This window comes from Notechis scutatus, chromosome 9, assembly GCF_049901735.1.
Source record: "Notechis scutatus isolate UNSWTSFEM ecotype Mainland chromosome 9, rNotScu1.2, whole genome shotgun sequence".
Lineage (NCBI taxonomy): Eukaryota > Metazoa > Chordata > Lepidosauria > Squamata > Elapidae > Notechis > Notechis scutatus.
The window spans coordinates 23,413,178-23,426,309 of NC_142017.1; the positions used below are offsets into that span (position 1 = coordinate 23,413,178).

The 13,132-nt window shown below is 48.7% G+C and overlaps 2 protein-coding genes across 2 annotated transcripts in view; both read right to left on the reverse strand.

The window, feature by feature from the left end:
* Window positions 1-3,224, reverse strand: part of VAC14 (VAC14 component of PIKFYVE complex) — a 40,431-nt gene extending 37,207 nt beyond the window's left edge. Inside the window, exons 1-2 of the mRNA XM_087971886.1 lie at window positions 3,004-3,224; window positions 2,770-2,920 (exon numbers count right to left, since the gene is read on the reverse strand). Coding sequence (XP_087828012.1) covers window positions 2,770-2,920; window positions 3,004-3,107 — 255 coding nt within the window. The 5' untranslated portion in view covers window positions 3,108-3,224. The remainder of the gene's footprint in view (window positions 1-2,769; window positions 2,921-3,003) is intronic.
* Window positions 3,225-3,311: 87 nt separating this feature from the next.
* The window catches only part of HYDIN (HYDIN axonemal central pair apparatus protein), a 285,840-nt gene continuing 276,019 nt past the window's right edge, over window positions 3,312-13,132 (reverse strand). Inside the window, 8 exon segments of the mRNA XM_087971902.1 lie at window positions 3,312-3,674; window positions 3,676-3,863; window positions 3,973-4,197; window positions 6,187-6,417; window positions 6,842-6,992; window positions 8,624-8,787; window positions 9,733-9,945; window positions 11,606-11,825. Coding sequence (XP_087828028.1) covers window positions 3,377-3,674; window positions 3,676-3,863; window positions 3,973-4,197; window positions 6,187-6,417; window positions 6,842-6,992; window positions 8,624-8,787; window positions 9,733-9,945; window positions 11,606-11,825 — 1,690 coding nt within the window. The 3' untranslated portion in view covers window positions 3,312-3,376.

The window sequence follows — 13,132 nt, forward strand, 5'->3', positions numbered from 1 at the left end:
CAGGGTGCAATTGGTAACAAGACAAATCTGTGCAAAAGCTCTTCTGCTATGGTTGCCACTTGATGAAATGAGGCAGATGTTCAAATTGAGAAGCAGTTCTGTTCAGGTTTAGTGCAATCCATCGGTTGTCACCAAGTGGCTTGCATGCCATAACCATAGTAGAGAAATACTGATGGAGATGGAAAACTCTTGGCTGGATGCAATGCCAGAGCCTACAGTAGTGTTATGGTTGTGCTCACACCTACTCTGTGCCATTCAGATATCAAGACAGAACCTTTATGGCACCATTCTGTCAGACAGGGCACACAGGTGACATCTTATCCCCCAGTTTCATATGGATATTAAAACAGGCATGGGAAGGACACCAAGCACTGAGGCACCTCCAAAAAAGAGGCTGTGATTTATTTCTCCCCACCCCATCAATACCAACTAGAACTGATCCCAGAAGAAAGAGGAGAACCTATGTACACTATTCCCTCCACAAGTCCTCAAGTCAGTCCAGATATCATGATCAGTGGTTTCAAAGGCCAACGAGAAGTCAAGGAGAGGATGTCCATCCTCATCCTGCTCCCATAAGTATGAAAAATGTTGTTTGTAATCCTATATGAAGGCCAATGAACAGACTGATGATTCATTTTCTCAGAGTTCTCTGAAGTTATAGCATGACTACTTTCTCAACAATTTTCTGTAGAAAGGAAGTTGGAGACAAGACAAAAGTTGCCTAACAAGGTTGGGACCTGAAATGACTTGCTGATGGCAGGACTACTCTCCTTTTTCTCAAATAAGGGAAGGGCCCAATCTCATGTCTCCCCCAAGAAAACTTTGGCTACTCAGGTAGGACATGAAATAAACATTCAGGTGGCTGAGCTGACAGTTTTGAGAACTTGTCCACTTCCTCAGTACTAACAAACTCCTCCCAAGTAACCACGGCAGAGAGTGCTTCAGTTAGATGGGATCCCCCTCATAGCTCCAACTTAGAGCAGACTTGAATAACTTAATCCAACAAATGCCTAGCTAGCATATGCTTCAAAGCAGGACTGTAAGCAGACTTCTTCTACCTTTAATTTTACCTTAACTGGCCTGTGGTGCAGCCAGAACAATTTTGAACTGAACACACTCAAAACTGTACAAATAGTAAATTTTAAGAGAAGCCCTCCTATTTTATCACCTCTTACAATATTAAACAACACAGTTTTCACCAGTAAAGACCTTCCCAGTTTCTGGGTTCGATAATCTCTCAGGACTTGAAATTGATACCTAACATCAAAAATGTCCTCAAAAAAAAACAAAAAAAAACCCCCACAACAAAGAATGTTCTTCCTGCACCATCTCAGAAAGCTCAGGCTTCCAAAGGAACTGTTGATATAGTTCTACAGAGGAATTATTGAGTCTGTCATTTGCACCTCTTTAACTGTCTGGTTTGGCACACAACTAAAGATACAGTATCAAGACTGGTTCACACTTTCACCTATATTTCTTTTTCACTCAATGGAGCTGCCTGAGAGTGCTGGGAATACCGTAATCTGGACTGTGTTTAACCGGTTCTTGAAACAAGCACACTTTGTGGCATGCCCAAGAATTCCTTCAGTCCAGATCCTAGCCAAGATGCCCTCCAGAGAGAATTTAGAGTGGGGGATAAAGGTGTATTTGTCCACAAAAATTCTGAACCAGAGGCAACCTTGTAAAAAAAATTAGGTCCCAAATATATAGGGTCCTTTCAATCAATCGGATTGTAAATGCAATAACAGTGGAATTGAGATTACCGGGAAGCCTTAGACGGATCCATCCAGTATTTAATTGCAGTCTTTTAAAACCCTTTTGAGACTCAGGACTGAGGCCTGTCAGGGAAGTACCTCCTCCTCCTATGCTAGTTAGGGGAGAAGAACATTATGTGAAAAGGATACTTGATTCCAGAAACCACAAGGGAAAACTATAATATCTAGTGTTGTGGAAAGGCTCCCCGTTAGTGGATGCTGAGTGGGTAGCTGCTCTAGATGTTAGGCCAGCAAAGTTTCACCCTAAATATCCTCAGCAGCCCCAATAGGGATTGCAATGGTAGGTGCTTGTTAAGTAATTTATTATTGTATCAGGTCTACCCTTCTTCTGAGGACGGGGTCAGCATGTCAAAACTGACCCACACTTTCACCTACATTTCTTCTTCTCTTGCAGCTTGACAAAAACAGGGAGGGGATGGTTGGAATGCAAGTGAGTATTCCAGCTCTGTCAGCACCAGAGGACATTGCTGTCATCCCAAGGACACGCCGAGCAGATGCCCTGGCGTTGTAGACTGCTTCCCATAACAAAATGAACATTTGTGATTGGTGAACGTTTTGGACCATGGTAACCCATAAGGAAAAGGGGGGATTAACTACAGGTCCAAACTGTCATGGAGGCCACCTCAGACATCACTCCATTCGCATTGGGGTACTCCATCACCGACCCAGTCACGTGGTCCAGGATCTCAGGCTGGGAGCAGATCTAGCTCCCCATCCCAGAGCCCCTCCAGTTATCTGCGGGCAACGCCTCAGCCACCCCGGACTCTCCTAGGGTGGGAGGGAGCACATCTCAAATCCCTCTCACGCTCCCACCTCGACCCTCGGGGATGGGGTCCGCCTTGACTGGCAAAGAGCCACAAGTCAACCTTCTTCATCCCTGCCGGCTTCTCTGCCCGGCTTCCAGAGCCCTCGGAGCCCGAGCACAGCGGGATGCCGGGAGCCGAAGCTTGGCCAGCCCGCCCGCCCGCCTCTGGCCCGGCCCGGCAGCGCCCACCTTGCCCAGGGCGATGGAGCAGGCGGCCAGGCCGATGAGCCCCCCTTTGCGGCTGTGGGGGTGCTGCGAGAGCGCGAACTCCACCGAAAGCGTCTGGATCACGTGCTTGATCTGCGCCGCGCTGTTCTGCGCCACGAACTCGCGCACCAGCCTGCAAGAGGAGAGAGCCGAGTCTGGGCCTGCCTCGCCGCCCACCGGGCCCCAGCCCGCCCGACCCCAGCCCGCCTGTCTCACTTCTCGATCTCCAGCGCCGCCACCTTCCGCTTCTCGTACAGCTTGTCGTTCAGGGCGCGTACGATGCTGGGCGTCAGCGGCGAGAAGTCCTTCTCCGGGTTCATCGCGGCCGTGCGAAAGGCTAGCGGCGGCACCGGCTTCGGCTACCGGGCGGCGGCCATGTTGGCTGTCACATGACGCCGCGCCTGCTGCTTCCGGGTCAGCTGCGCGCCTCCCTCCCCGCGTGACGTCATCCCAACCCAGCGCCCCCTGCGTGGAGGCCGAAGGACCGGAACCCACGACTCCCTCCAAGGCCCCGCGACCCGGAAGTCCTCCCGTCCCAAATGAGGCAGCGGATGCGCTTTCCTTTCTGAGAACAACTTTATTTCGCGCGCTATTTCTCCGGCGGGACCCCTCTCAGGTAGTAGACCCAGCTGACGGGCGAGCCCAGCCCGGCGGCACGCGGGCACGAGACCACCAGCTTGCCGGTGACCGGCGCCTTGTTCCCGCCGCCGGCGCCCTCGAAGGCCACGGAGATGGTGGTCGTCTTCTTGGGGCGGATGGTCTCGGCGGCGCGCACCGAGAAGGCGGCGCTGTCCACGGCGTAGCTGAAGGCCGTGGGCTGCAGGAAGACGTTCTTGAAGGGCAGCACCGCGCTGGCGCCCAGCCGGATATGCACCGGGCCCTGCGGCCGGGGGCAGCGCCGTTCCCCGCAGCGGGATCAGGTAGTCGCCGCCCGCCGCCGAGGAGAGCAGGAGGGTCCCGCGGGCCTCGCCCAGCTGGCAGGGCTCGAAGGTCACTTCCACGCCCACCTCCGTGCCCGTCTGGGCGCCCGCGGGCGCGCTGATGACCTTCTCGGCCTGGAAGTCCGGGCTGTCGATCTGCGGGGAGGGGAGAGGAGAGGCGCGTCGGCCTCGCTCCGGACCCGCCGCCACCACCACCACCCCGATGCACCCAGCAGGCGGGCACCGCACCTCCCTGCCAGCTCACCTTGGTGGAATACTCTGTCTTCTGGCGGGTGTAGTTGACGATCTTGGCCACCAAGCTCTGGCTGCTGCCCAGCATGGTGGAGAAGCAGAGGGGCTTCTCTAGGCGGGCCGGTGTGGCCTTCAGGATCAGGTCGTACTGGAAAGAGCCCAGGTCGCTGCTGTTGAGGGCCAGCCGCCCGCTGGTCTCCCCGGGCCTCATTGGCAGGAACTCGAAGACCAGCGTCCCCTGGCAAGAGGAAGTGGCTCAGTCGAGGGGCCAGGAGGAGAGGGTCCTGGGCCCTCCCACCCGCCTCCGGGACCAAGAGGAGGAGGAGGAACCACAGGGCAGAGGAGGGCCCATGATGGGGAAGAGAACAGGGGTGCCAAAGGGACGGGGGAGCCAAACAGGAAGAGGGGAAGCAAGGTGAGCTCCGAAGCCACAAGGCCTAGAAGAGAAAGGCAGGTCTGGAGAAAGGCAGGTCAGTCAACACATCACATTAGAATCATTTAGCTGTGCAGTTAGTTGGCCACTCAGTGTGTTGAGAAAGTCCACCAAAAAGTGTTAATACAACAACTGGTCAGAAGTGTGACAGGCCACAGCAGGGGCAGCAAAAACCACCCCTGCCCTGCCTCATATTTCTCCCCCGTCAGTTAATGGGGGGGGGGGGCACCAGGGAAAGGGAGCCATTCCCTCCAAGAGGAACACAGCAGCCCCAACTGGGGCTTGTTTGCAGACTCACTGAAGATCAGAGGAGCAGGGGAGCATTTTTGAACAGTAAAAGAAGAATGCTGAAAAGGTAGAGTATGAGAAAGAGCCCTAAGAAGACCCTAGCTGGCCCTGGGAGGGACTGTCTGTGCAAGAATTCAGTGTGGCAAGGAGGGCCAGAGAGAAAGCCACTTGGGGGTAGCAAACTCGGGTCTTATTCCATGAAATCTTCAAAGATTCAGGTAATCCTCAATTATGACCGTAGAACATGGTCTGTGATTAAGACATGTTATTGACTCTGAAACAGTGCAGGATCTCTTCCATCAGTTTCATGTGGATGTTAAAGGGGAAAGCATCAAGCCCTGCAGCCCACACAAGTGAGGGAAACATGGAGTCCACCTCTCTCCCCCTGTTGTGGTTCACTGGCAGCAGGTGCGGACCGCAGAGGTCTCTGAGAGCGAGGACTCGGATGAGGGGCCTGCGTGTGATGCAGGGATGGGGCCAGGACTATCGGAGAGTGGGGAGCTGCCTTCGGAGCTTGTGGAGTCTGGCAGCAGTGACACAGAGGATCCTGGGGAGCCTGTGCCCAGTGCGTGTGTGCACAGGGCTGCTTGAAGGAAAGAGCATCTGAAGCAGCAAGACAACTCGGGAGTAAGGCTGGAAGGTGATGGCCCCTCCCATAAGGGATAAAAGCCAGCCTTTGGGGATGTGTTCTGTGCAGGAAGCAAAGAAGTTATTTAGACTCAGAATTCTCATCAAAGCCCGGTTTGTTTTTGAAACTTCTGTTGGTGGATATTTAATCAGTAATTAGTCATCTGTTTTTGGCAGCCTTTCGCAACCTTGAAAGGGCTTGCTTTTGATATCGGACAATTAGCTTTAACTGACTCTTGGCTGGGAATGCAGAATTCCCAGCACCACATTAAAAAAGTTTTGCTTTTTTACACAGTTTGTGTTTGTTAAATTTGAAGAAGGCATGGGTCAACACCACCTGTCCATGCAGTCTTGGAGCACCACATAGAAAGGAGAAGAACCACCACATTCCTCACTCCCTTGCTCAGTACTGTGACTGATGGTAGTCAAGGACTGAGGGACAAAAAGAATAATTATAAAAAAGAAAGAGGGCACATAATATCAGCAAATGTCCTGAATCTGTAAGGAAAGAGTCAGGAAGGCTAAGGTTAAGAATGAACTAAGACTTGCAACGAATGTCAGGAATAACAGACAGTTTCTTTCAATATATAAGGAACAAGAAACATTTTCAAGGAGAGATTGGACAGCCATTCGTCCAGGATGGTACAGGGTCTCCTGCCTTGGGCAGACAGGGAATTGGACTACGGCCTTTAGAGGTAAGATTTGTATGATATCTACTGCAAGAGGTGGAAAGAAGAAAGAGGAAAGGATTGAACAAAAGCCAGGAAAGGAAAAGAAACTCAAGTTTCTCAAAGAATGGAAATAAAAGCAAGCAGGAGGTCAGGGTAAAAGGGTCTGCTAAACTCTGGGGCCTGGCAGGTTACCAAGACAGGCTTGTACCTCAGACTGAGCAGGGACCATGAACTGAGGAGGCAGGTTGATGTCTGGCACCTTGCAGTCCGTATTGAAGGACACCTGGTAGTGCAGCGGGTTCTCCACCTTGACTGAGGAGGCGGTGCTTTGCCGGACAGCTGTGGTCAACTCGAGGGTGCCTAGTGGGCCACACGGGGTGGCTTTAAATGTGATCAGATAGAATAAGAATTCCTGAGTGGCCTCATTGCGGAAGGTGACCTGAAATGACAGGAGAGTCTTGGGAATGATCTGGCCATGCAAGGCCGGGCAGATTAAAGACAAAAGGCCTCTGGCATTCAGGCTGACCCGCCTGCCTGCCTCTGCTACTGAGAGGCCTTTGAGTGGAAGGCAGGGAGCATCCCTGAAACAATTCCGAGGTCTACTTTCTCTCAGCGGTCCTGCTTGGTCAGGCTACAGGGAAAAAAAAGGTGTAAAAGGCAGGATATTTCTTCTCAGCTGATGCATGTTCATATGAAAAGCAATGACCAAATGTCACCAGAAAATTGTATTTTAAGTTCCCGAATCAAATTGTGCCAAAGGTTCGGGAGGACATGCAAAGAGCTGCTCCTTATACAGAGACGCTCCGGGTCAAGAAAAAGCCTGAGAAGCTGCCGGGGTCCCAGAAACAAGGGAGGCTCTTTACCTTGGCGGTGTACATGCCCTCTTTGTAAGAGAAGAAGGTGAGCTTGTGGTCCTTCTTGGTGGAAGCTGGTACTTCAATATAGTCCAGAGTTTTCAGGGTGGTTGTGACTTCCAGTTTTTCTGGCTTTATCATGTCAAGTATCACCCGGAACCTAGTCAGAAGAGGAAGCCATTCAGTTCCCAGCCTAAGACTGACCGACATCCAGTTTTTCACCCCTGTGCCTTTTCTACTAAATAAAAACAACCACATCTACCCTATCGTAGAATTGCCAGGTTTTCAATTTTCAGATGGATTGATAGATCCAGTTCTCTAATTTATTTCCGCCCCTGCCCCCCAAACCTTCCACTAAAAATGGTGCTCAAGGTAATTAACAAGAAAGAAAAAGCAGAATTATTGTGATGCAGATAGTTAAAAAAATTAGAAACCTAGTTAAGAAAATATTACATCTCAATTGCCACATTAGGCTCAGAATGTAATCCTGGACAGGAATGACAGGAGAAGCAGAATTTTCTCGCTGTGCACAAGTTGACTCAACTGCCTTTGAACTACCCAAGAACAGGCAGCACTTGTTTAGCAACCACTCTCTTGGTGCCCTTTCATAGACAGGTTGGCACTGAATGAACTGACTGGCCCTCACAGTACCAGCTGTGCAATCATGTGATTGTGAACTGGGCACTTGGCCACTAGCTTGCACTTAATAATAATTGCAGTGTCCTGTAGTCACACAATCACCATTTGCAACATTCGCTGCCACCTTCCAACAAGCAAAATCAATGGAGAAAGCCAGCAGGAGATCACAAAAGGTGATCCTGTTGGTGTGATCACGTGGTGATGCTGCACTTCCCCAAGTGCATTGCTTAATGAAGGAATTCCTGGTCCCAATTACTGCCATTAACCAAGGACTACATGTATCTTGGATTATGGCTCAGATTGTCACCCTTATTGGATCTATTATCCAGTTATTTGTAATTGGCCTGAATTTCAAAATATATTTCAGAAAATCTCCCAGCAATTTCATGTAGAGTGGGAAATTGTGAAATTTAATAAATAGTAATAACAATAACATTCTTATTAAATCCCAAAGGAACATTCTAGCCTCCTCTGCAGCAGGAATGGTCTGCTTAACTTGTCGCTGTGGAAGAGGTCTAATTGAAGTTGCCAGTGCAGCGTAGACTGGCCCCTGCTTTCACACAAGAGACAAAACATCCTAGTGATGCCTTATAGAATTTGAAAGGAGGGGTGGAGTTGTTGTAACTTTCCTTCCAAATAAATGTTAGCAAGGAGAGACTCTTTGAATTAACTGCTTACAGTCCGGCTGGCCAAACAATTACGCTCCCCATGAACGGGTCTCCAAGTTCTGACCCAGCCAGGCAGTCAATACCATTGACACTCATGAAAGCTTTTTCTATCCTAACAGTGCTTCACTAGCAATATATTTTCTCTTCAAAGGGGCACAGAAGCCCCCAAGGACAGGCAAGATGAGACAAGCTAACTTTAGAGCTCTTGGGGTTTTATTTTATTTGTATCCCACCTTCATTATTTTTACAAATAAGGCAACAAACACCTCTCTCCTGTTGCTTTGGTAGATCCCAGGATCAATGGCTGGAGAAAACAAATGGGGGCCTCAAACAACCAAAGGAAAATTGGGGGTGCAAACTAACCCCACTGAAACCTGTGGGCTCCTGTGTGATTGCAGCCTCCTCCTCCCCCCTTTCTCTCAGGTCTTCCTCTGCTGCCTGGGGTGAAATTGCCAGCCCTGCCCAGCCCTTTTTCCACATTTGCCTTTGCAGCTTGTTCAACCAGTTGGTGATGGGAAGCAGTTCCGTGTAGGATGTTTTGCACGGAATTTCCCTCATGATGTTCCCAGCTGACTTGGGAGGCTCAGCAGTGCCTTGCAGGAGGTAAAGCAGCCCTGTTCCATCTGGGAGGGGGAAGAAGACGGAGCCCTGGAGAAAAGAGGAGAGTTTCAGGCAACATCTCTTCACTGGTCCAAGCCATCCCCAACAGAGATGGTCACGTCTCCCCTGATTGAGGCTACTCAGGAGAGTTTTAAGAGAACGAACTTTCTTAACCTGCAAGACTTCTCAAGAGTCCAACTAGCTTCTCCCCCTGTCATGGGCAGCTATGATTGCTGCTTCTCCAAACAGTTGACTCAAATAAGCTTCTCCAGCACAAGTATCACCATACTTGTGATGCTGTCTGACCTAGGGCCAGGCAGCAGAAAACTTTGGGCGATCCTGCTCATAAGCAGCTATCCAAATCCACTGCTTTAAACTATCAGGTAAGTAAGGCTAAATCAGAGCACTGGGACCTCCAAAGAATAGCTAGTCTTAACTGGACAAGACACTGCAGACTTCCGCTTTGGAGAGTTTGAGAGATACCACAAGAAGGGCCAGGAACCCCTTCTCTCCCAAGGACTGTTGGGCCTACCCATGGAAGTTCTCTGCTCTGGATTCAGCTTCTTTACCTTTGCTACATCTGGCCTTTTTGGCATGTTAATTCTCAGCTCATTGTGGTTCACCCTGTACTTGAAAAAGGCATGAACTTTCCATCCAAGTTACCTTGACAAGCTCTGAAGAACCACAACAAAAATAAAGAGGCCTAAAATAAAGAATGCTGCTGATGAGCAAGAAGCATCTGTAGCAGCAACAACCACAGGACTACTTTCTCCTGAAGCCAAGAATTTGCTTGGATGGGGTTCATGCACAAAAGGAACAGGGTTGGTCAGGCTTCAAGCCTTTATGGGCAGTGTGGTTCTAATAAAATGGCAACTGAATGTACAAAGAAATGCAAGGATCCCTCTTGACATACAACAACCCTCATCCAGCCCAGCTTCTGAGGCCCCCAGCCCCCCATCTTTCCCCTCCTTTTGCTGTTTGTTTCTGGGATACCTGGTCCTTCTTGTTTTCTACGTTCATAGCCAGAGGCCTGTATGTGATTTCATAGGGCTTGTTCTGCTGGTGGGCTTCCACTCTGACGTACTCTGGCCCTTTCCACTGTTCTCCCTCAATAATGGGCCGCAACATCCACGGTTGGTTAGTTTTGTTGGATAGCATGATGGTCTGTGTCTGCTTTCCACGCACCTGGCATATGAAATTCACCACCTGTAAGAAATAATGGAAGAGCCATGTTTATGGTAGTCAGAAATAAGTCTGTAACATCTTTTTAGGTCACTTTTACTAAATGACAAGCACTAAAAATATTTCTGAATTTTATTTACATGGAAGAATCTCTGCTTTTCATTAATTCCACTATTGGACTTAACATGCATGGGTGGTTTGCTAAGAAGTGCAGACCTTTCTTTCTTTCCCTGAAAACCTCACCAGACAAATCATTGGTCCAAAATAAGATGGAGAGGACCTCCCCTTTCAAAATATCAAGAAAAAAGGAGCCAGAGTGATCCAGAGAGACCACCGCCCTTCCCATCTCTGCACTAGATCCTTATATGGATTAAAAGAAGTCTTCCTCTCCCCTTCAAAAACGATGCTGTTTTATTACTTGAAATGTCTGAGCACCTTCATCTAGATAAGGCATTTCTTTGTCTACTTATCAGATTTGTGAGCTGCCATTATCTTCAGTGCTTCTGGCAGTTGACCAATTTTATGCTCATGCATTTCATCTAATGTATGACCTTTCGGAAAAGTGACATGTAGATTCAAAATGGGAGCACTTCTGCCAAAATGGATACAACACTGATGGCATGTTAGGGGCAGACTCACACAATGGCTGCCATCAAAGAGAAAAACTGACATGCAAGAGGGGTAAGTGGGGTGGAGATTGCCTTGAAAACAAAGTCAGCAACTCTCGAATAAAATTCACATTGACTCAGCTAAACAAGAGGGGAAAACCTCAAGATTGCCACACCTTGGTTCTCTTTGCTATAAGAGGGGATAGAGAGAGTTTCTGTCAGGTTTTCAAAATTCTTATACTTTGCAACAATAAAAGAGTTTATGCAGTATTAGTTTCTGAGTAGGCCTTCAAAAGGCTTCCAACCCCACCCTGTTTCTTGTAGGTATCTCAACTGCTTAGCTCAGCTTGAGACCCGTTTCCCGCCCTATGATGTCAGTTCTATGATCTAAGCAGGCCTGTGGCATCGGGGGGGCAGGTGCAATGATGAAAATCAAGTTGAGGCCGAGTCCCAGTCTTCATTTTTCAACACATCTTCTCTTTTAAAAAAATTGAAGATGATCACTGAAGGAACCCAAGGGGTATCTATGGCTTGTAGATGCCATCTTGAGAGAGACATAGGAACTAATGATCAGTAAATAAATGAGGCACAAATCTTCACATGTCAATGTCCTGTCCTGGAGAGTTTGTACAGTATTATTAAAACCAAAAGCAACACTTCCTGACCCACATCTCCCTTCTTGACCACCACCTGATGAGTTTGTCCCCTCACGTATAGGCTGAGCATAAAGACTGAGAAGGCTCCAGGCTCTCCTGCCCAGAGATGGCCATTGCAGCCAAAGACACGGAACCTTCCCAACTCTGGCACAGAGCCACCCTCCACATCAAAGGCTCTGCAGGTGTGTAGATAGGCTATGGGGGGACTGACTCTGAAGAGGCTGCATCACAGACTGAGTAGATGGAGAGAAACCATCTGTGTTTTCATCTCTGTTCTGATGGCTCCTTTTGCCAAGGTTCCTGTAACTTGACTTACATTACATTTGGGTGCCAGGAGTGGCCCATTTACACCTTGGACTGGATTTGGACCATCCTTGCTTTTGCCCAGGTGTTCCCAGCTCAAGGTGCCCCATCAGTCACCTCTTTGACAGGCGGGACGCTCACACACAATCCACTCAGTGTGAGTCTCACGGGTTCCCCTCCTTGGATGTGACACGGGAGGTTTTCATAGCAGATGTCCTGACTCTGCTCACAAGGGTGGAAGGTCACTTCAAAGGGGACACTTGTTCCTGGAGAAATGTAACCTTCTATCGGTTTGATGGAGAAGTCTGGTCTGAAGCGTTTGGCATCCCATCGGAAGCTTTGAAAGAAAAGGAAAATGGTTCCCCTCAGGAGTTATGCACACTCAGGAAACTGGATGGCTTAAGACAGGGATCTCCAAACTTGGCAACTTTATGACTTGTGGATTTCAACTCCTCAGCTAGCCAGCTTCTTCTGTCTTCTTCACCCCCACCCCCCATGCATTGCAAAATGCCAGCAAGTCTCGGGAACAGGCAGGGGGGCAAGTGGCATCAGAGGACAGATGCTGAGAAAGCTGCAAGAGAAGGGCTCCTAACAATGCCACACTCCTGTGGAAGTGGTTTTCCCTTTCCCAGGGCTTTCTGGTGGCTTCTTACGAAAGCATTGATGGGCTCTGATGGGGCAACTTGCTTGAGATAAACCGAATTCAGTCAGGCACCAAGCATCTGCCATGCAAGGATCTAGAATAAAGTAGCTTGAGTAGAAATGACACCTCACCTAGCAGGCAAACTTGCATTAGGATGATGTAAGGCTTGTGGTTTCCATTGGTTAAAATTGAACATGTGTCTCTTCCTTCTAGGTATCATCACCCCAATCAGAAACCTCCAGAGGCTCACATTTACATACTCCAAATCCACAATCAATCAAATAACACACCAAAGCCATTCAATCCCATAGCTAAAAGCTGAGCCTCTAGTTTTTTTCCCAAATCCCAAAAACTTTAACCTTTGACTGTCTACTATTGACCTCACCCCTTTCCTAAGGGGTCTGTAGGGGGCATAAGTGCACCAATGTGCCTACTGTCCCTGTCCTATTGTTTCTTTTATATATTTTTCTTTTTCTTATATGTATCCATGTATTTATAACTATGTTTTTACTTATACCTATTATCTTGTAAGCAATTGACAAATAAATTAAATAAAATAAAAATGTTCAGGAAAATAGTGTTTTCACCAACTTCTGAAAAATCATGCAAGAGCTCCACCTAACACGAAATTGGTGTAGAGCACAGGACAGCCATTGAGAGACCCAAAGACCTTATGTGAGAGGAAAGGTCTTCATTGCGGTTGGTCAGCTGGCAGGGGCAGGGTGGAAAGAGAAGAACCCCAGTCATGGTGCTCTTGGTCACCCATCATTGGCCCTTTGAACTGGATCCAGCAGCGGAGGGAGAGCCGGGAAGGTTGTTATAGTTTGGGCCTTATCCTGCTAGGAAGGTTCCTGCACTCCCTCCTTTGGCATCTTTTCTTAATGATTCTATTCCACCATTTCTTCCATATTAATGTAACTTGTCCTGCAGTGAGTTGGTCATGGCAAGTTGGCCACAGAGAGTTGTCCTAGACTCCTAGTTGTCCTAGACTTTCTGAGTTG